The sequence below is a fragment of the Rhinoraja longicauda genome, chromosome 8, assembly GCF_053455715.1.
Source record: "Rhinoraja longicauda isolate Sanriku21f chromosome 8, sRhiLon1.1, whole genome shotgun sequence".
Lineage (NCBI taxonomy): Eukaryota > Metazoa > Chordata > Chondrichthyes > Rajiformes > Arhynchobatidae > Rhinoraja > Rhinoraja longicauda.
The window spans coordinates 73556627-73580317 of NC_135960.1; the positions used below are offsets into that span (position 1 = coordinate 73556627).

The 23691-nt window shown below is 44.6% G+C and overlaps 1 protein-coding gene across 2 annotated transcripts; it reads right to left on the bottom strand.

Moving 5' to 3' along the window:
- Positions 1-384: 384 nt before the first annotated feature.
- Positions 385-23371, bottom strand: dbr1 (debranching RNA lariats 1). 2 transcript variants are annotated; one of them, XM_078404606.1, is made up of 9 exons: positions 23266-23371; positions 18948-19277; positions 18530-18654; positions 15557-15637; positions 14827-14912; positions 12521-12745; positions 10566-10646; positions 4096-4241; positions 385-3035 (listed from the first exon to the last, which is right to left on the bottom strand). In XM_078404606.1, the coding sequence occupies exons 2-9, from the start codon at positions 19142-19144 to the stop codon at positions 2354-2356; spliced, it is 1623 nt and encodes a 540-aa protein (XP_078260732.1). In that variant the 5' UTR covers positions 19145-19277; positions 23266-23371; the 3' UTR covers positions 385-2353. The 2 variants fall into 2 exon arrangements, with proteins under 2 accessions (XP_078260732.1, XP_078260733.1); XM_078404607.1 differs by lacking the exon at positions 23266-23371 and adding an exon at positions 22969-23219.
- Between the last annotated feature and the right edge of the window lie 320 nt (positions 23372-23691).

The window sequence follows — 23691 nt, forward strand, 5'->3', positions numbered from 1 at the left end:
AATTACCAGAAAGGCATTCACTCATTATTTAGTACTTAACTTTTATGATCCCTTCCAGCCCTCTAAGATGTTAGCTCTTCCTTTATCCTTGCCTCTAGCTTCACTCAAATTCATTTCTTTGAGCTTTGGCATTTATGCATTCAGCTGCCAAGCAAGGCAGCTTGTGAATTTGCCCACTGAGCTTCTCCACCTCTGTAATTTAAAGTTCTGTGAGCCATCTTACTGACCAAGCTTTTGGCTTTCATTTCTAATACCTTCATGGGATTTTTTGTTTAATATTCCTGTGAAACTACTTGGAACATTTTAATATAATAAATACACAAGGTAAACAGACCAATTTGTTTCAGCAATTTAAGCAATAGTAAGTTTGCTGCCATACTCTGCCTAATAGGAAAGAGGAACATTCCTTGCTGACAACCGTCACATGCAAAACAAGCTTCTAATTACCATTGTTCCTCCTTTCAGCTCTCTCTTAGCTGGCAAACAATACAATATATCTTTAATGTCATTGTACCCTGGGGTACAACGAGATTGGGAATGCGCCTCCCATACGATGCAATAGTTTAATTAATTTAGACAACAGCAACCCAACGAAACAATTGTAAGTTTTAGACAGAATAAAGTGCAAGTTGATCTGTGCCGGATCACTGTGCGATGTGACCATCCGGCTCAGCAGGACCGGTTCATGGCAGCTATGGCCCTGGGGATGAAGCTGTTCCTGAGTCTGGAGATGCGGGCGTAGAAGGCCTTGTATCGTCTGCCCGATGGAAGGAGTTCGAACAGACTGTTGCAGGGGTGTGAAGAGTCTTTGTGGATGCTGGTGGCTTTTCTGAGGCATCGTGTGTTGTAGAAGCCCTCCAAGTCAGGTAGCTGTGTTCCGATGGCCCTCTGAGCTCTATGGACTACCCGCTGTAGAGCTTTCCTTTCTGCCTCCGTGCAGCTGAGGTACCACACAGGGATGCCATGTGTTAGGATGCTCTCTATGGTGCAGCGGTAGAAGGTCGTCAGCAGCTGTTGGGGTAGACCAGACTTTTTCAGTGTTCTTAAGTAGAACAGTCTTTGTTGTGCCTTCTTGACCAGCGCAGCAGTGTTATTGGACCATGTTAGGTCCTCCGAAATGTGAGTGCCCAGAAACTTGAAGCTGGACACTCTCTCCACACTGTCCCCGTTGATAGAGATCGGGGCATATTCCCCGTTATGTGACCTACTCCTTGTCAGCTCCTTGGTCTTGGTGGTATTTAGGGACAGGTTGTTATCCGAGCACCAGTCCGTCAGGAAGGCACTGGCTCTCAGCCAATGTGTCACTTTAAGACTTTAAGAATGATTTAAGATTTAAAATTAGAAGGAACAAACTCACTGAAAGATGACAGATCAAATGCAATGTCACTGAAGGCATTAAATGACTAAATAATTAGGTAGGAAGAAACATTTATGTTTGTGGTAACTCAAATTGAATGATAGCTATTGTAATTAATGTAAGAAGCACGTCAGGTAAATCACTGACACCAGGGAGATTTCCCATGTGAAAATCACAAACTGCAATTATCTTTTTTCAGAAATGCATTAATATTTTCTACAATCTTACTGCAAGACCTTCAATGACCAGGTTAACTCAATGCACGTTAAGTATCTTTGATAGGGTTTTTTGATAGGGTGATCAGACAGCAAGTTGAAGCCGTTAATTTTGGACTGGTGACGCCAATTCCTTCAGATGTCCTTGGATAGATAGAAATGAGGGGGGGTGGGGGGCAGGGGAGAAAATAGTCAGCACAATACCATGGTATTATTTACTGTATCTCAAGGTAGACTATTGAAAGTAAAACAGGGATTTTGTTTCTGAAAATCCTCCTAAACATCTACACAAAACAAAATAAGTCAGGATTACTCGTATATGAAAGTAGCCAATCTAATTTCAATCTGGAATGTTTACATTGATCAAACAAGATTTGAAAATTCAGGACTGCTCCTGTTTTAGAAGAAAACAAACAGGGAAAAAAATGTAAAATGGTTGGCAACACACGGAAAAGAACTCCAGGCAAAAACTTTGTTTGAAAAGTACTTGATCGTTTTGAAATGTTGCATTATATGGCAACTTTGATTAGCATAATTCCCACAGTATAAAATGCAATGCACAGATTACTTAGCTGTTCGGCCTTTTATTATGTCAATCAACTTTATGCATTAAATGCATATTTATTGTTAAAAATAAATTGTTTTCCCACATTGAGCCCAGGCAGATTCAGCTTTTAAAACAAATCCTCTACTGATTATATCCTAACTCGTACATGTCAATGTTAAAAACATTGTGGATAAAAGCACTGTTCCTGCTGTCCAACATCTCACACTTGTCTTTTTATTCATTATCTTCATTTTCATCAGGCTGCGTGCGGTATATATTCTGGTTGCGCCTCTTGATTACTTTTATTCCACTGCTCCCGTTCTCATGCTCATTGCTGTTTCGTTTCACAGCCTTTGTATGTGTACTCTTTCCTTCCCCCTCGGTCATGCTGCTGTCTCCCGATCTGTCCAGTTCCTCGTTTGCGGAGTCCTGTGTCTCATCAGATGACACGATCATAGAATCGGGGAAATCCCGCACATCAGAGAAGTTTGTTGACGAGTCTGTAAATGGATGGTCTGGGGAAGGTTCTATGGAATGTGTGCTGAGCTCCCCGTTATCATCGACATCGTCATCCAGCGTTATTTCATCTGGATTAATGGAGGAGGAAAGTCCAGATGTGTCAGTGGTATAATCGCTGGGCTCCTCGGGATTCTCAGCACCATCCAGGTCATCCTCTTCCTCAATCACCCCCTCGTCTTCCATCTGTTTCACCTTGGCATTCAGATCATTGAGGCCAAAGGTGGCGCAGAACTCAGTCGTTTGAGGATTGATCAAATGGACAGGTACTCTTGATTTCTGTATATTTGCTGGGTCATACACGGGGACTGTCGGACAAAAGTTATTGGGAATTTGGAGATCATGACCATGCTCTTCCAACAGTTCGGCAATGTCTTCCTCAGACACACTGTAATCCCATCTGTGTCAAAACAGAATTAAGGCCAGTGGTTATAGGCACACATTACAGTAAAACAATGAAAGGATTAAATAAATCAATTGAATTAACACTGTTTTTGTTAATAGCTAAGAAGATTATGCATGTATTATAAAAATACATACACAGATGGATACTAACACAGCCACAACCTATAAAAATACAGCTACATGAATAATCAGAACGATCACATTACATTTCTCTCAGGAGAAAGAAGATTTTGTCAAACTGGAAAGGGTACAGAGAAGATTTATGAGAATGTTGCCAGGACTAGAGGGTGTGAGCTATAGGGAGAGGTTGAGTAGACTGGGTCTCTATTCCATGGAGCACAGGAGGATGAGGGGTTATCTTATAGAGGTGTACAAAATCATGAGAGGAATAGTTCGGGTAGATGCACAGAGTCTCTTGCCCAGATTTAATAGGAATCTGAAGGGTAACTTTTTCACACAAAGGGTGAAAAACTTCCAGAAGAGGGAGTTGAGGCAGGGACTATTCCAACGTTTAGGATACAGTTAGACAGGTAAATAGATAGGACAGGTTTGGAGGGATATGGGCCAAATGCAGACATGTGGGACTAGTGTAGCCTGGACATGTTGGCCAGCGTGGGCAAGTTGGGCCAAGGGGCCCGTTTCCATGCTGTATCACTCTGTGACCTATATCAGACATATAATTATAAGCAGTTTATTCACAAAATGCTGGAGTAACTGAGCAGGTCAGGCAGCATCTCGGGAGAGAAGGAATGGGTGACGTTTCGGGTCGAGACCCTGCTTTATAAGCTGTGATGCTTCGGATGCACCAGTAAAATGTTGAGGAAGACGCTCATGCATAGGGGAAGGGTAATAATTGATGTAATAATTTATACACAATTCACTTTTCTAAATTGCCTCTTCAAATTTAATTTGTTCAAGTTTACTGTATTCTAAATATGATCTGGGTCTACTCTTTCTGAATATGTGGATTTCATAAATTGTTATTAAAAGTTCAACTTTAAAATATGCGATCTGAAGCAACCTGATCAAACACTTGAAAAATGGGCCAGACTTACTTTGCGTACAAGCTGGTATTTTCTGGCATGTTCCAATTTTTCGGTGTGACGTTAATCAAATCATTTGTTGCTTTCAGAATGGCCAGCCATTCGGAATCATACTCAAGTTGGTCAGAAGCATTTGGGTCATGCTCTATCTCCACAATCTAAAGTGAGAAGATGACAAAAGAAAATTACTGAAAATACAAACTATATTGAACAACAATGCTAAACAATGCCACTTAAAAGTAGGTGATTTTAAATATTAAATTATTTTAAAAAACGAATGGGGTGAGTCGAGCCGACTTTGAGTAGAAAAGGGTCCAGGTTTCAGTACTGCTCAACCTGAAGGCAGATAAATCCCCAGGGCCTGATAGTCTGCATCCCAGAGTACTCAAGGAAGTGGCCCTAGAAATTGTGGATGCATTGGTGATAATTTTCCAATGTTCTCTCGTCTCTGGGTCAGTTCCTGTGGACTGAAGGGTAGCCAATGTAATTCCACATTTTAAGAAAGGAGGGAGAGAGAAAACGGGGAATTACAGACCAGTTAGCCTGACATCGGTAATGCGGAAGATGCTGGAGTTGATTATTAAAGATGTTATAGCAGCACATTTGGAAAGCAGTGACAGGATCGGTCAAAGTCAGCATGGATTTATGAAGGGGAAATCCTGCATGACTTATCTTTTGGAATTTTTTGAGGAATTAACAAGTAAACTGGATAAGGGAGAGCTAGTAGATGTGGTGTGGCTGGACTTTCAAAAAGCCTTTGACAAGGTCCCACACAAGAGATTAGTGTGGAAAATTAGAGCACATGGTATTGGGGTAGGGTATTGATATGGATAGAGAACTGGTTGGCAAACAGGAAGCAAAGAGGAATTAACGGGTCCTTTTCAGAATGGCAGGCAGTGACTAGTGGGATGCCGCAAGGCTCGGTGCTGGGACCCCAGTTGTTTACGATATCTATTAACGATTTAGACTAGGGAATTAAATGTAACATCAAGTTTGCGGATGACACCAAGCTGGGTGGCAGTGTGAGCTGCGAGGAGGATGCTATGAGGCTGCAGGGTGACTTGGATAGGTTGGGTGAGTGGGCAGATGCAGTTTAATGTGGATAAATGTGAGGTTATCCACTTTGGTTGCAAGAACAGGAAGGCAGATTATTATCTGAATTGTGTCAGATTAGAAGGGAAGGTGCAAGGAGACCTGGGTGTGGTTGTACATCAGTCACTGAAAGTAAGTATGTAGGTAGAGCAGGCAGTGAAGAAAGCTAATGGCATGTTGGCCTTCATTGTGAGAGGATTTGAGTTTAGGAGCAAGAAGGTCCAACTGCAGTTGTACAGGGCACTGGTGAGACTGCACCTGGAGTATAGCGTGCAATTCTGGTCTCCTAATTTGAGGAAGGACATTATTGCTATTGAGGGAGTGCAGCGTAGATTCACCAGGTTAATTCCTGGGATGGTGGGACTGACATACGATGAAAGAATGGGCCAACTGGGCTTGTATTCGCTGGAATTTAGAAGGATGAGAGGGGATCTTATAGAAACATATAAAGTTCTTAGAGGATTGGACAGGGTAGATGCAGGAAAAATGATCCCGATGTTGGGGGAGTCCAGAACCAGGGGTCACAGTTTAAGAATAAGGGGTAGGCCATTTAGGACTGAGAAGAGGAAAAACTTTTTCACCCAGAGAGTTGTGAATCTGTGGAATTCTCTGCCATAGAATAGACAATAGGTGCAGGAGGAGGCCATTCGGCCCTTTGAGCCAGCACCGCCATTCAATGTGATCATGGCTGATCATTCTCAATCAGTACCCCGTTCCTGCCTTCTCCCCATACCCCCTGACTCCGCTATCCTTAAGAGCTCTATCTAGCTCTCTCTTAAATGCATTCAGAGAATTGGCCTCCACTGCCTTCTGAGGCAGAGAATTCCACAGATTCACAACTCTCTGACTGAAAAAGTTTTTCCTCATCTCAGTTCTAAATGGCCTACCCCTTATTCTTAAACTGTGGCCCCTTGTTCTGGACTCCCCCAACACTGGGAACACGTTTCCTGCCTCTAACGTGTCCAACCCCTTAATAATCTTATACGTTTCGATAAGACAGTGGAGGCCAATTCACTGAATGTTTTTAAGAGAGTTGGACTTAGCTCTTAGGGAATCAAGGCATATGGGGAAAAATCCGGAATGGGGTACTGATTTTGATCATATTCGGACATTCAGGGACAATTTGGACATTCAGGGACAACTGGTATTCAAATACTGACCACCCTCTGTTCATGGGGTCACTGATCGTCTGGAAAAGCCGAGCTACTTTAACATCTATTTCTCCTCACAACCATTAGATTTATTATTAAGTGTATCAAGGGAACAGCTGTGGCAGTCAGTGGAGTGGAATACTGATCCTGTCTCATGTGGGAATTAAGAAGCAGTCTAGCAGCAGCACATGGAGATAGCAGGTTTGGAGGGATATGGGCCAAATGCAGGCAGATGGGACTGGTGCAGTTGCTACATACAGGCCGGCGTGGGCAAGTTGGGCCCAAGTGCCTGATTCCACGCTGCATCACTCTAGGTCCTCTCAGACCACACGGATTGGTTATAGTAGCAGTTGAAAACATGAGAAGCATACAAGAGGCAGAGAGGGTTATGGATAATAGTTTCAGGGAGGCTGCCACACCAGACAGATAGGAGACTGCCAAGAAAGGCAGATTAGTCATAGAGTGATAGTGTGTAAACAGGCCCTTCGGCCCAACTTGCCCACATCGGCCAACATGTCCCAGCTACACTAGTCTTACCTGCCTATATTTGGTCCCTCCAAAGTTATCCTATCCATGTACCTGTCTAACTGTTTCTTAAAAGTTGGGATAGTCCGTGCCTCAACTGCCTCCTCTGGCACCTTGTTCCAGACACCCACCACCCTGTGTAAAAGTTATCCCTCAGATTCCTATTAAATCCTTTCCCCTTCACAAACCTATGTCGTCTGGTCCTTGATTCCCCTACTCTGGGCAAGAGACTCTGTGCATCTACCCGATCTATTCCTCTCATGTTTTTATACGCTTCTATAAGATCACCCCTCATCCTCCTGCACTCCAAGGAATAGAGTCCCAGTCTCCCTGTAGCTCAGACCCTCTAGTCCTGGCAATATCCTCGTAAATCCTATCTGTACCCTTTCCAGCTTGACAGTATCTTTCCTATAACATGGTGCCCAGAACTGAACACAATATTCTAAATGCGATCTCACCAACGTCTTATACAACTGCAACATGATCTCCCAACTTCTCCACTCAATACTCTGACTGATGAAGGCCAATGTGCCAAAAGCCTTTTTGACCACCTTACCAACCTGCGACTCGACCTTCAAGGAACCATGCACCTGCACTCCTAGATCCCTCTGCTCTACAACACGACCCAGAGGCCTACCATTCACTGTGTAGGCCCTGCCCTTGTTTGATGTCCCAAAATGCAACACCTCACACTTCTCTGTATTAAATTCCATCAACCATTCCTCAGCCACCTGGCCAATCGATCCAGATCCTGCTGCAATCGTTCACAACCATCTTCACTATCTGCAAAACCACTCACTTTTGTATCATCAGCAAACTTGCTAATCTTGCCCTGTATCTTCTCATCCAAATCATTGATGTAGATGACAAACAGTAACGGGCCCAGCACCGAGCCCCAGGCACACCACTAGTCACAGGCCTCCAGTCTGAGAAGCAACCTTCCACCATCACCCTCCGATGTCTTATGATCTTAGGAAGAAGCACTGTGCAAAATAAGTGTGCCCCACACATTCACGTTAAGCTTTACGCCTCGCACCGTAAAGCTGTGGGGTCTCTAACACTGATATTTCCACCCGGAAAAAAGATTCTGACTTTTTAGAAAAGTCGGGACGGTGAAACGATGGGTGGCACGGTGGCGCAGCGGTAGAGTTGCTGCCTTACAGCGCCAGACACCCGGGTTCCATCCCGACTGCAGGTGCTGTCTGTACGGAGTTTATACGTTCTCCCCGTAACCTGCGTGCGTTTTCTCTGGGAACTCCGGTTTCCTCCCACACTCCAAAGACTTACAGGTTTGTAGGTTAATTGGCTTTGGTAAAAAATTGTAAATTGTCCCTTGTGTGTAGGGTAGTGTTAGTGTGCGAGGATCACTGGTCGGCGTGGACTCGATGGGCCGAAGGACTTGTTTCCGCGCTGTATCCCTAAACTAAACAAGGAACTGCAGATGCTGGTTTATATCAAAGAAAGTTGTTTTACCAGGTCCACACTTCTCCAATTGTCTTCCTCTTGAGATCACACCTTCCCTAGCCAACAATGGGCCAACCATGCCCGTCATTTGTGGCTGGTCCTCATCTGTTCTCACCTCCAGCTGCTCACCACCCTCCCCACCCCCTACCGCTGCTTTCAGTCCAAAGGGTCCCAACCTGAAACGTCAGCCATCCTTTTTCTCCAGAGATGCTGCCTGTCCCGCTGAGTTACTCCAGCACTTTATGTCTGTTTCTGACTTTTTACCCTATCTGTGTCTCAAAGTCCTTTGAGTTGCCAAGTTCAACCTATCTGGCCTTCTGCATCCATAAAAGGTAAATTGGACACCACAGGAGGAAAATTTGAGCAACAAGCTGGGTCCAACATAACGTGGCACAACAAAGTTGGCAGCACGGTGGTACAGCGGTAGAGTTGCTGCCTTACAGCGCCAGTGACCCTGGTTCAATCCTGACTACGGATGCTGTCTTTATAGAGTTTGTATGTTCTCCCCATGACCTGTGTGGGTTTTCTCCAGGAGCTCCGGTTTCCTACCACACTCCAAAGACTTACAGGTTTGTAGGTTAATTGGTTTGGCAAAATATAAATTGTCCCTAGTGTGTGATGGATAGTGTTAATGTGTGGGGATCACTGGTTGTTAGGGAGTTAGGTTAGGTAAGGGGGAGGTGCAGCGAGACCTGGGTGTCCTTGTACACCAGTCATTGAAAGTTGGCGTGCAGGTACAGCAGGCAATGAAGAAAGCTAATGGCATGTTGGCCTTCATAACAAGAAGATTTCAGTATAAGAGTAAAGAGGTTCTTCTGCAGCTGTATAGGGCCCTGGTAAGACCACATCTGGAGTATTGTGTACAGTTTTGGTCTCCTAATTTGAGGAAGGACATCCTTGTAATTGAGGCAGTGCAGCATAGGTTCACGAGATTGATCCCTGGGATGGCGGGACTGAAATATGAGGAAAGATTGAAAAGTTTAAGCTTGTATTCACTGGAGTTTAGAAGGATGAGAGGGGATCTTATAGAAACATATAAAATTATAAAAGGACTGGACAAGCTAGATGCAGGAAAAATGTTCCCAATGTTGGGCGAGTCCAGAACCAGGGGCCACAGTCTTAGTATAAAGGGGAGGCCATTTAAAACTGAGGTGAGAAAAAACTTTTTCACCCAGAGAGTTATGAATGTGTGGAATTCTCTGCCACAGAGGGCAGTGGAAGCCAAATCACTGGATGGGTTTAAGAGAGAGTTAGATAGAGCTCTAGGGGCTAGTGGAATCAAGGGATATGGGGAGAAGGCAGGCACGGATTATTGATTGGGGACGCTCAGCCATGATCACAATGAATGGCGGTGCTGGCTTTTAAGGGCCGAATGGCCTCCTCCTGCACCTATTTTTTATGTTTCTATAAATCGGTGGGCCAAATGGATTGTTTCCACGCTGTATCTCTTAACTAAACTTTGATGTCAACAAACAGCGGTTTACATCTGGCATCCTGTGCAAGGCTCCAATCACTTGCCTGGCTTAGTCCCATCCTCACCTCATTCCCAGCTAGCCCCTCACAAACTCAAATCAAACATAAGAAAATGTGTAGGAAAGAAACCTCACCCATTCCTTCTCTCCAGAGATGCTGCCTGTCCCGCTGAGTTACTCCAGCTTTTTGTGTCTACCTTCAATCTGAAGAAAGGTCCCCATCCGAAACATTGCCTATCCATATTCTCAAGAGATGCTGCCTGACCCGCTGAGTTAGTTTAGAGATACAGCACGGAAACAGGCCCTTCGGCCCATCAGGACCGTAGTGACCAGTGTATATTAACACTATCCTACACACACTGGGGACAATTTTTACATTTACCAAGCCAATTAACCTACAAACCTATACGTCTTTGGAGTGTGGGAGGAAACCGAAGATTTTGTTGAAAACCCACGCAGGTCACGGGGAGAACGTACAAACTCCGTACAGTCAGTACCCATAGTCGGGATGGAACCCATGTCGACGACGCTGTTTGCTGTAAGGCAGCAACTCTACCGCTGCACCACCGTGCCGCCCCAACCGTTACTTCAGCACTTTGTTCTTTTTTTGTAAACCTGCATGTGCAGTTCCTTGTGCATCCAGTACACTTAATGAGCATCTGAATTTACCCAACCTTCTGAAATGCCAAAAAGGGAAAAGTATGGATTTTCCCATTGGTTGGACGTTTCAATCCTTCAGATTTGTCAGATTGAAAACTACAACAGCGCTGCACAATACCTGTAGAAAATCTCTGCGAGGGAGACATTTATCCAGAGCCAGAAATTTTGTTGCTTTTGGTAGCTGCTCACCGTCACTTTTCTGTAAGGAAACAACAAAGAAATGTCTGAACTCTTGACATTCAATGGCCACACGATCACAAGCCCTAGGCCCCAAGCTCATGCAAGGTCTCCATTAAGGCGAACCTCAACTGCACCTGCTATATAAACACCATGGCTCCAAGAACCTTGAAGCTGGATATTCTACAGTCAGTGACAGACCTCCTGAAACCTCAAAGACTTTCCACTAAGGCACAAATCAGGAGTGTATTGGAATACTTTCCTGAATCTGCCGGTCCAGCCTAAACACTAATTCCCTCCATGGGCTACAGTGTGTACCATCAACAAAATGCACAGCCGTTACTGTTTTGACAGCATTTCCCAAAGCTCCAGCTTTGTAAGAAAATACCATGACCGGCAGATTCCTCTCCAAGCTGCACATTGACTTGGAATTGTATCTCCTGGGTTTCATCATGACTTGATCTAAACGCTGAAACTCCCAACCCAAAAGCACTCTACCTTCAGCCGAGGAATTGCAACAGATTAAGAAGGTGGCAAACCACTACTTTCACAAAGGCAATTCGAGATGGACAAGTGCCAGTCATGCCAGCAATGCCCCGATCCCCTCCCGAAAAAAAGAATAAAAACAGATCAAAGCCAAGTTGATTCTATATCAAATAAAAACAAAGCATACAGGAAACACTCGGAAATCAGGCAGCATCTGTGGGAAAAGAAACATTTCAGGTAAGAGACCCGTTAGAGATCTTAGGATTGAAACGTTTCTCTTTCACCTGACCTGCTGAGTGTTTCCAGCATTTTCTGTTTTTATTTCAGATTTCCAGCAGCTGCTTTTTTTATTTTATTTGTAAGAAACAAATGATTTTCATCAATCCAATTTAAAACAATATTCCCTGTTACCAAACTTGGTTAAAAAACAAGCAGATTGATTTAAAAAAATCTCCAATGCCCCGAGAATTCATAAAATTATGCAAAGTAACTCTTCTTAATTATGCAAGGCAAATTCTGTTAATGTCCTGGAACATGTAGAGAGCTGGAATAACCTCTACTGAGATAAAGCGACGTTCAGTAAAGAGATTGAATTCTGGGCTTATATTCACTGGAGTTTAGGATGAGAGGGGACCTTATAGAGACGTATAAAATTATAAAAGGACTGGACAAGCTAAATGCAGGAAAAATGTTCCCAATGTTGGGGGAGTCCAGAACCAGGGGACACAGGCTAAGATTAAAGGGGAGGCCATTTAAAACTGAGGTGAGAAAAAACGTTTTCACCCAGAGTTGTGAATTTGTGGAATTCTCTGCCACAGAGGGCACGGAGGCCAATTCACTGGATTAATTTAAAAGAGAGAAAGAGCTCTAGGGGCTAGCGGAATCAAGGGACATGGGGAGAAGGCAGGAACGGGGTACTGATTGGGAATGATCAGCCATGATCACATTGAATGGCTGTGCTGGCTCGAAGGGCCAAATGGGCTCCTCCTGCACCTATTTTCTATATTTCCATGTTTCTAGACACTAGGATAAGTCTGAAGAAGGGTCTTGACCCGAAACGTCAACCATTCCTTCTCTTCGGAGATGCTGCCTTTCCCACCAGCATTTTGTGTCTATCTTCAGGATAAGATTAAGGTTGCTTAACTCTCTTTAGATAATGATCCATATCATTGTAACCAGTTGTTAAAAGACCATTCTTCCCTCCAGTTACTCGTTCATGTTTACCATTCAGCAAATGTGTGAAATCTAAATGAAACTCTGAAATGCTCTATTTTTTCACAATACAACAGTCGGTACTGGCAAGCCTGTTTTCACTTTATTATCACAACCCAAATAACAGGCACTAATGCCTGGCGCAAGTGAATTATTAAGCGCGTCTAGAAGCCAACGCTACTTCAGCCCGCCTCTTACCAGATGCTGCATCAGAGCTGCAAATTTCACATGTAGATGCGCTGCAAACCAATAGGAAGGTTTGAGGTGCCGCAGAAGCTCTGTGGCTGCAGGACTCCCCAAGGTGTTAGCTTCCACCTCCGGGCGGAAAAAAGCCTTCATCTTAAGCAGCTGTTTCTTGTTGCCATAGTGGTAGATACCCCGCGGCCAGTCATGTGACAGGAAGATGTCCATGTGTTGTTTCAACTGCGAATAATGGGAGCAAGAATGAGAAAAGTACTTCAACTAATCACCAGAATCCATTCGCATTAAGTGGAAAGCTTTTACTTTTGTTAAAATGGGCAAGTGAGTGACCAAAAAGTGAGATTTTGACTGACAAGTTGATGAGTTCTTCTTGTGTTAAAATATGATCCTTTACCACAACCAGGGGGCACAGTCTCCAGAACCAGGGGGCACGGTCTCCAGAACCAGGGGGCACGGTCTCCAGAACCAGGGGGCACGGTCTCCAGAACCAGGGGGGCACGGTCTCCAGAACCAGGGGGCACGGTCTCCAGAACCAGGGGGGCACGGTCTCCAGAACCAGGGGGCACGGTCTCCAGAACCAGAGGGCACGGTCTCCAGAACCAGGGGGCACGGTCTCCAGAACCAGGGGGCACGGTCTCCAGAACCAGGGGGCACGGTCTCCAGAACCAGGGGGCACAGTCTCCAGAACCAGGGGGGGGGCATTTAAAACTGAGGTGAGAAAAAACGTTTTCACCCAGAGAGTTGTGAATTTGTGGAATTCTCTGCCACAGAAGGCAGTGGAGACCAATCATCCACAATCAATATCCCATGCCTGCCTTCTCCCCGTATCTAGGGGCTAGCGGAATCGAGGGATACGGGGAGAAGGCAGGCATGGGATATTGATTGTGGATGATCAGCCATGATTACAATGAATCGCGGTGCTGGCTCGAAGGGCCAAATGCCTCCTCCTGCACCTATTTTCCATGTTTCTATGTTTGGAGCTTTGCTTTGAACAGCCTTCCATTTTATTCAAAATGGTGGGATGCATTAATAAGACCAGACACAGTTCATGAAAGCTGTTCCTGGCAGGCAAGTTTCTTTCCCTGCTGGCAGGTGTCTTAGAAACACAACTTATCAATGAATGGAAGCTTGCTTTAAACCGATGTGGCTCTTTCACTGATTTTGCTAACAAGGATATCTGAGGTTGGAATCTGAATTAGTTGAAATTTCATATTATCACATTCAATCTAAACCAGACAATGTCATAACCTGTGATGAGGTAGGACCTTTAATCCATGGAAATAGGAGAAGCTAACCCACTATCATAAAGGTAATCTTGCAGGTCAAGTAAACTTGGCTATTTTGAGACTTTTTACCAACAGTGGGTTGTTAAGCATCATCAGATAAGGACCATAGTCAATATTGTTTAGTATTATAAAACATTTATTATAAAAAGTCAATTCATTCAGCCATCAGGAGATAACTTATAGAAGAAAGAAACAACCTTAAATATACTTAATTTACTCCTTTTGATTATTTAGCATTGGACGTCTCCTGCTCCAGATGTGGCCTTCTATACATTGGCAAGACCAAGCGTAGACTCGGCAACTATTTCACCAAACCCTTGCATCCGCCAAGGCCTGCTGCACTTCCCAGTTGCAAACCATTTTAACTCCTTTGCCCATACCGACCTTTCTGTCCTTAGCCTCCTCCATTGCCGAAGTGATCCAACATGTAAACTGGAAAGTCAGCACCTCCTGTTCAGCTTGGGTAACTTGCAGCCCAATGGCCTGAACGCTGAATTCCCCATTTTTGAGAAAACTCCCCTCCCTCCCCTGCAGAATGCACCTATTATCACCTCCCCCCCCCCCCCAGTCCCCTTTCCACCTCGTCTCCCATCTGAGAGTTTCTCATTTATTTTATCCACATTCCCTCCCCTTCCATCTGCATCCCTCCCACTGGCTTTACATTTCCTTCTCTCCTTATCTCTTTTTCTAGCCTTTGTCACTTACTCCACTTAGTTGCCAAACAAACCTCCCTAACCTGCATCCGCCTATCAACTGCCAGGTTTTGTCCTGCACCCACCTCTCTTTGCCAGCTTTCTCCCCCCCCCCCCCCCCACAACTATATTCAGTCTGAAGAAGGGTCCCAAATTGAAACGTGCACGTCTATTCCCTCCACAGATGCTGCCTGACTTGCTGAGTTCCTCCAGCACTTGGTGTTTAAACAAAGAATTAAAACCAGGAAAGTGAAAATCATAATCAAATCAAGTCACTGAAAGATAGCAAAATAAAAGTGATGCTCATATTGTTGATATGCCTGACCTGTTTCAGTTTGAAGACTTCGATATTTCTGACATGATATGCACTCCTCACAGTCTGCTGATTGTATGGTGGATATTCAAAATGACCTGTAAAGAACAAAAACCATGCCAAAATGTTTTAGTGTTACAGAAATCAATGTTTTATTGTAATGCCAGTGACTGTAAAACTCAAAGGCCTGTCAATCTGATATAAGGAAATTGATAAATTTCTGAGAAGTGTCAGTAATGATGTCACATTAATCATTAAATGTTATATTAAATTTGGCACGACTGATTGGAATAAAGTTGTTTATAAACCTAATTAGGCAAAAGGTATAGAAGTGTGAAAACGCACACTTCCAGATTCAGGAACATTTCTTTCCGGCTGTTATCAGGCAACTGAATAAGCAAATACTACCACAACCACAGAGCAGTGTTGAACTACTATCTACCTCTTTGATGTCCCTCGGCCGATCCTTGATCAAACTTTGTGCCAAATCTTGCACTAAACGTTATTCCCTGATCATGTAAATGGCTCGATTGTAATCATGTATTGTCTTTCTGCTGACGAGTTAGCGCGCAACAAAGGCTTTTCACTGTACCTTCCGCGCACGTGACAATAAACTAAACTGAACTAAAAGTATGCCCATTATATAGTTAAATAATAATCACGGCAATATTTATTTATTTTGAGTTAGCGTGGCGGAAACTTTCTGTTGGGATTCAGTGCTTTGATAAGCTGCAAAATTCACCTTTTCTGTAGTCATGCGATTTAAAAATACCAGAGAGCCCTCCAATACGCACACCACGATACTTCACCACACCTGCATATCCTGGTGGAAAAAAAAAGTTTTACTTATATGTATCCAGTACATCAACCATTCAAATAAAACTTGATGCATTACTTCTTGGGGGGAGTCCAGAACCAGGGGTCACAGTGTAAGAATAAGTCAAGTCAAGTCAATTTTATTTGTATAGCACATTTAAAAACAACCCACGTTGACCAAATAAGGGGTAGGCCATTTAGGACTGAGATGAGGGAAAACTTTTTCACCCAAAGAGTGTGAATCTGTTGAATTCTCTGCCACAGAAGGCAGTGGAGGCCAATTCACTGGATGTTTTCAAGAGCTAGATACAGCTCTTAGGGCTAACAGAATCAAGCGATATGGGGAGAAAGCAGGAATTGGGTACTGATTTTGGATGATCAGCCATGATCATATTGAATGGCAGTGCTGGCCCAAAGGGCCGAATGACCTACCCCTGCACCTATGTTTCTATGTTACTTCACCAACTTAATGGTTCCCGCTTGTAAAAAGAAAAATAGCAGATAGACGTTTTAAATAATTACTATTCAAATTGCCTTTTATGGCAGGACGATTTAAAATATGTATAAAATAGGTATGCATTTGTTGTCAGATATTACCAACCACATTGTCATGCTCAACACTTGCATTGCAGCACAATTCTCGTGGGTCAGCAAGAATTGTAAGCTAATGTTTTATAGAAAATTTTAACCCTAGTTTATCTATGAGTGTGCATTTAAATAGCATTGAAAGTTAGGAAAGTTAATCTTGAAAGACCAGAAAACATTTTCACTAATGGCGAGTTATTTACAAAAATCACACAATTTGAAGCTGAGGAGCAAAATCTTATTTTATTAATCCAATCTTAAAAGCAAACTCATTCCCATCTATCCAAATATATGACAATGATATCTTTATATGATCAGATATCATAATATATGATCATTATACTGAAGAAGGGTCTCGACTTGAAATGTCATCCATTCCTTCTCTCCAGAGATGCTGTCTGTCCCGCTGAGTTACTCTGGAAGAAATGGGGGAGATATTAAACAATTTCTTTTCTTCGGTATTTACCGAGGAGAAGGATATTGAATTATGTGAGGTAAGCGAAACAAGTAGAGTAGTGATGGAAATTAGGAGGATTAAAGAAGAGGAGGTACGGACACTTTTGAAGAATATAAAAGTGGATAAGTCTCCAGGTCCTGATAGGATATTCCCTAGGACATTGAGGGAAGTTAGTGCAGAAATAGCAGGGGCTATGACGGAAATATTTCAAACGTCATTAGAAACGGGGATGGTGCCGGAAGATTGGCGCATTGCGCATGTTGTGCCTTTGTTTAAAAAAGGTTCTAAAAGTAAACCTAGCAATTATAGACCTATTAGTTTGACGTCTGTGGTGGGAAAATTAATGGAAAAGATACTTAGGGACAATATATATAATTATTTGGATAATCAAGGCCTGATTAGAAACAGTCAACATGGATTTGTGCCTGGAAGGTCATGTTTGACTAATCTTCTTGAATTTTTTGAAGAGGTTACCAGGGAAATTGATAAGGGCAAGGCTGTGGATGTTGTCTATATGGACTTCAGTAAGGCATTTGACAAGGTTCCACATGGAAGGTTGATTAAGAAGGTTAAATCGTTGGGTATTAATAGTGAGGTTGCAAGATGGATTCAACAATGGCTGAATGGGAGATACCAGAGGGTAACGGTTGACAATTGTATGTCAGGTTGGAGGCCAGTGTCTAGTGGAGTGCCCCAAGGATCTGTGTTGGGTCCACTGTTGTTTGTCATTTACATTAATGATCTGGATGATGGTGTGGCAAATTGGATTAGTAAATATGCAGATGATACTAAGATAGGTGGAGTAGTTGATAGTGAGGTAGATTTTCAAAGTCTACAGAGAGACTTGGGCCTTTTGGAAGGGTGGGCTGAAAGATGGCAGATGGAGTTTAATGCTGATAAGTGTGAGGTGCTGCATTTTGGTAGGACAAATCAAAATAGGACGTACAGGGTAAATGGTAGGGAATTGAGGAATGCAGTGGAACAGAGGGATCTGGGAATAACTGTGCATTGTTCCCTGAAGGTGGAATCTCATGTGGATAGGGTGGTGAAGAAGGCGTTTGGTATGCTTGCCTTTATAAATCAGAGCATCGAGTATAGAAGTTGGGATGTAATGTTGAAATTGTACAGGTCATTGGTGAGGCCGAATCTGGAGTATGGTGTGCAGTTCTGGTCGCCAAATTATAGGAAGGATGTCGACAAAATGGAGAGGGTACAGAGGAGATTTACTAGAATGTTGCCTGGGTTTCAGCACTTAGGCTACAGAGAGAGGTTGAATAGGTTGGGTCTTTATTCTTTGGAGCGTAGAAGGTTGAGGGGGGACTTGATAGAGGTTTTTAAAATTTTGAGAGGGACGGACAGAGTTGACGTGGGTAGGCTTTTCCCTTTGAGAGTGGGGAAGATTCCAACAAGGGGACATAGCTTCAGAATTGAGGGACAAAGGTTTAGGGGTAACATGAGGGGGAACTTCTTTACTCAGAGGGTTGTGGCTGTATGGAATGGGCTTCCGGTGGAAGTGGTGGAGGCTGGCTCGATTTTATTATTTAAGAGTAAATTGGATAGGTATATGGATAGGAGGGGATTGGAGGGTTATGGTCTGAGTGCAGGTAGATGAGACTAGGTCAGGGAGAATGGTCGGCGTGGACTGGTAGGGCCGGACAGGCCTGTTTCCATGCTGTAGTTGTTATATGTTATATGTTATATGTTTTGTGTCTATCTTCGGTTTAAACCAGCATCTGTAGTTCCTTCTTACACATCATTATATCTTTATCAGATTCAAAGTAATTCTAACAAAACTTTGGGTTTGCAACCTATAGTTGCTACACAATATAGTGATACATTAAAGTATTCTTTTAATACCTAGATAGTAAATGTTTGGTGCCACCCATCCTCCATATGGCAATTCCTGTAGGTGATTTGATGCTTCATGATTGCCTCCAATGAAGATGGTGAGAACAGAGGCTTTCTTTTCTCCCGAATAATATCTATATTTAACAATTCAACAAAAACTGTTTCACCTCACAAACAGGACATTATATCTGACAATTAAATTGTATATTTACTGGCTAGCTACAATTTTCCTCATGTTAAAAAAAAAAAGAACGGATATTTTAAAATCGTTTTTAGATTACTAATAGAAATTAGCAAAGGTTTATGACAGTAAACATTTAAAAACAGCAGTTTAAAGATGGAAATTAATCTTTATTTGCAAACATTTAGTTTAGGACAAAGAAACAAAAGTGGTGATATGAGATAATGACCTTGAACACCCACTTACTTGTAGAAAGTTTGCATGTGTCTGTATTTAATGGGCACAGCCATGCAATTCATGTCAGCTTCATTCCTGACTGCTTGAAAATCTCCACAGCACAACAAGAGGTCCACCTTAACATTGTCCTTTTTCTCCAAAAACTGAATGCTCTCATAGATTTTGTCCAATTCACCATGACAGCAACCTTCTACTGCTACCTTCATGATAACAGTGTGCAATACCTTGCACTACACGGTCCAATGAGCTGGGTGTCTTTATCAGCAATCTCCCTTCCTGGGCCCTATTTAAGCACCATTCATCTCTCAGTGTACTGACCCAATTAAACTACCAAAGCATCTGAAATTAAAGAGAGGGCAATTTTCATTAATTATTGGTTAATATCAATACAGTTTTACTACTTTGCTTGCATGCTATTGATTAGATGGTTATGACACGATATAATTACCTCTGTGTACTCGTGTAGATTAATAACGTATCAGAATTGAAAAATGATAATGCATGACGTTCCAAACTGTAAACAATTAGAAAACTTGCCTTACTTGCACTTTGATTGAATGATTGAAGGAAACAGTGCAGAAGAAGGCCCTTCAGCCCACACCAACCACCGATTGCCCATTCACACTAGTTCTATGCTATCTCACTTTTGCACCCATTCCCTGCACACCAGGGATAATTTACAAAGACAATTCATTGTACCTGCAAATCCGCACGCCTTTGGGAAGTGGAAGGAAACAATGCACTTGGTCATAGGGAGAATACGCAAACTCCGTACAGAGGTCAGGATCAAACCCAGTGGTGCAACTCACAGAACTGTGAATTAGCAGTTCTATCAACTGTGACAACTTCTCGACTATGTCTTATTAAAAATAACAAATTCATGCAAAATGGCAAAACGCCACCAAATTAATTCTTCATTCCGGGAATAAAATACAACCAATTGTTATTCAAATTTGGAGGATGGAAGTGAGTTTTTAAATTTTCATTCAGTTAGCCATTTTTCAAACCGTGGGAAATGATTTACCTATTACTTAAAGGTAGACACAAATTGCTGGAGTAACTCAGCGGGTCAGGCAGCATCTCGGGAGAGAAGGAATGGGTGACATTTCGGGTTGAGATCCTTCTTCAGTCTTAAGAAGGGTCTCAAACCGAAACGTCAAACATTTCTTCTTCCCAGAGATGCTGCCTGACCCGCTGAGTTACTCCAGCATTTTGTGTCTACCTTCAATTTAAACCAGCATCTGCAGTTTTTTTCCTATAAATATTACTTAAAACTCTAAATTGAAAAATACTAAATTGTTTTGATCTATTTATGTGTGCACGTGTTGGTCTTACTTCAGATAGTAGTTCCACATTAAATATCAACAACAACTAGCCGTAAATTAAATGTGACTGGTCAAAGACAGAGTCGAAAATGGTTAAAGGGATCCGTTTAGGAAGGCACTGCAGATGCTGGTTTACAGAAAAACACAAAATGCTGGATCTCTCCAGAGATGCTGCCTGTCCCGCTGAGTTACTCCAGCATTTTGTGTCTATAATGGGATCTGTTTGATTGGCAAATACAACTCACTCCAGCAATAGCTGTAAACTCATATAAACTATATAAAAGATCTTCCATATGTCCAAAATATCACATTGATGAAATTTTATTGATATTATTTCAAGTAGTGTAAATGTTTCATCATCTCTCTAAAGGCAGACACAAAATGCTGGAGTAACTCAGCAAGACAGGCCCATGTGGCTGCGCCTAACAGCTGCGGCTCTCTGGCAGTCTGTTTGTCTTTTTTCCCTTTTTTTTTTTGTTTGTGTCGGTGTTGGGATGGTTTTTGTTTATGTTTTTTTGGCTGTGTATGTGTGGGGGGTGGGGTGGCAGGTGGGGTGGGGTGGGGGGGGCGGCGGGTGGGGTGGGGTGGGGGGGGCGGCGGGTGGGGGAAACCTTTCTTTTATTAGGTCTCTTCCCCGGGGCGCAGCTCGGCCGCGGGGCCTTCCATCGCCCACGGGGCCTTCCATCGCCCGGCATGGCTCGGCCGCTGGACTTAACATCGCCGGCGCGGCTCGGCCGCGGGACCTAACAGTGCCCGGTGCGGCTCGGCCGCGGGGCCTTCCATCGCCCGGTACGGCCGCGGGACAGTTCCATGCTCGGTGCGGCTCGGCCGCGGGGCCTTCCATCGCCCGGCGCGGCTTGGCCGCGGGACTTAACATTGCCGGCGCGGCTCAGCCGCGGGACGTTTCAGTGCCCGGTGCGGTTCGACCGCGGGGCCTTCCATCCCCTTGCGGGGGCTGTGCGTGTCGGTCGCCTCGGTAGGGGTCGAGCTGCCTGTCCGTGGGTGCGGGGGGAAGAGAGTGGAAGTTTTGTTGCCTTCCATCACAGTGAGGGGGTGTTTGGAGTCACTGTGATGGATGTTTGTGTTGGGGTCATGTGTCCTGTGTTCTTTTCTTTTTTGCTGTGTTTTGTGACTGCTGAAATTTTGTTCGGTATTTATACCGAATGACAATAAAGTTCTGTTATACTGTTATATCTTTGGAGAGAAGGAATGGGTGACGTTTCAGGTCGAGACCCCTCTAAATCATCTCTCTAAACACAAGGGAGCTGAGATGTTTACAATTTTCCTTCAAACAAAGATACGACACAGATCTATCGTGTCGTAAGGCTCTTACTAAAGGTAAAGTGTTCGGAGAACTAACTTAGTATAAGAAAATAACTGCAGATGCTGGCACAAATCGATTTATTCACAAAATGCTGGAGTAACTCAGCAGGTCAGGCAGCATCTCGGGAGAGAAGGAATGGGTGACGTTTCGGGTCTTCAGTCTGAAGAGGGTCTCGACCCGAAACGTCACCCATTCCTTCTCTCCCGAGATGCTGCCTGACCTGCTGAGTTACTCCAGCATTTTGTGAATAAATCGGAGAACTAACTTGGTGAGCTGGCAGGAATATCACAGTGGTTGAAGTTATATTAATAATCGAATAAGCTAATATAGCTCCAGAAAATTAAATGATTTGCCACGTATTTAAATTTGAGGTGTGGACAAATCACTGCCCTTTCAGTTTATTGTCAGTACTATATTATACCATCACACCATCCATACTGAAAGAATTGTGGAAACAATGCACTGGATATCACTCTTTATGATCAAATATAAACAGAAATTGCAATTGCAATTTACATATGGAACTTATAAGCAATGTCAATGAAATGTACACAACTCTGGGAGAGAATAACAAGGCCGGGTCTCTGGGTATTTATTTCCTCCCAGTTAGAGCACCAGCTGCCGTCTGGGGGAGAGGGTTGCAGATGGGATTACATTTTCTCTTGGGGTTGTAAATGTTGAGGATTTTTTTGCTCTAAATGATTGTCGACACTCAGTCATTGATTATAAGCGGGCCCGGAACAAAGATTTAGTGGCCGGGAGCAGCAGGGACAGCGAGTTTCTAGCTGCAGTTACCTCTGAGTTACCTCTTTATATTCTTCGGCAACAAGGATGTTGCCAGGGTTAGAGGGTGTGAGCTATAGGGAGAGGTTGAGTAGGCTGGGTCTCTGTTCCATGGAGCGCAGGAGGATGAGGGGAGATCTTATAGAGGTGTACAAAATCATGAGAGGAATAGATCGGGTAGATGTACAGAGTCTTTTACCCAGAGTAGGGGAATCGAGGACCAGAGGACATAGGTTCAAGGTGAAGGGGAAAAGATCTAATAGGAATCTGAGGGGTAACTTTTCCACACAGAGGGTGGTGGGTGTATGGAACAAGCTGCCAGAGGAGGTAGTTGAGGCTGGGACTATCCCAACGACGTTTAAGTAACAGTTAGACAGGTACATGGATAGGACAGGTTTGGAGGGATGTGGACCAAACGCGGGCAGGTGGGACTGATGTAGTTGGGACATTGTTGGCCGGTGTGGGTGAGATGGGCCGAGGCGAGGGGCCTGTTTCTTGTAAGATGCGCCCACGCCGCCCTCGCCGCCCTCGCCGCCCTCTTGGCACAGGCACAGCACCGAGTCACAACACAAGCAGGGAGATCTGCTGTTACACTCACTGTATGTTCGCTGCCCCGGAGCCGGAGATCCGGCAACCCCAGCCCCAGCCGCAACCGCAGCCCCGCGGTCTGGGCTGGGCTGACCCGGCCCGGCCCGGCCCGGTCAGTCAGTCCCCGCTCACCTTGCGGGCCCGCCCGCCCGCCGCCTGAAGACTAGGCCGCTGGGCGGGGGCCAGGCCCATGCATGGAGCAAGTGTCATGGTGGAGAACACAGTCACAGAGAGCATAAACACACGGCGCGCAGACACCACCCGCAGAATAACACATGTAATTGGTGGGAGAAACTCAGTCACTCACCTGGATCACACACGGCGTGGCGGCTCCGCGCTGCGTGGCGGGACCAGGTTGTGCGGCTGCGCGTTGGTGCCGGGCCCGGCAGCGGGGCTCCGTGGGTCGGTGTGCGGCTGCGCGTTGGTGCCGGGCCCGGCAGCGGAGATGCGTTTTTCGGTTGTGCGGCTGCGCCGGGCCCGGCAGGAGGGGGTTTCCTGTGGGTCAGTTGTGCGGCTGCGCGGCAGTGCCGGGCCCGGCAGCGTAGGTCGATTGTGCGGCTGTGCGTTTATGCCGGGCCCGGCAGCGGGGCTGCGCGTTGGTGCCGGGCCCGGCAGCGGGGCTGCGTGTTGGTGCCGGGCCCGGCAGCGGGGCTGCGCGTTGGTGCCGGGCCCGGGAGCGGGGCCCGTGGGTCGGTTGTGCGGCTGCGCGCTGGTGCCGGGCCCGGGAGCGGGG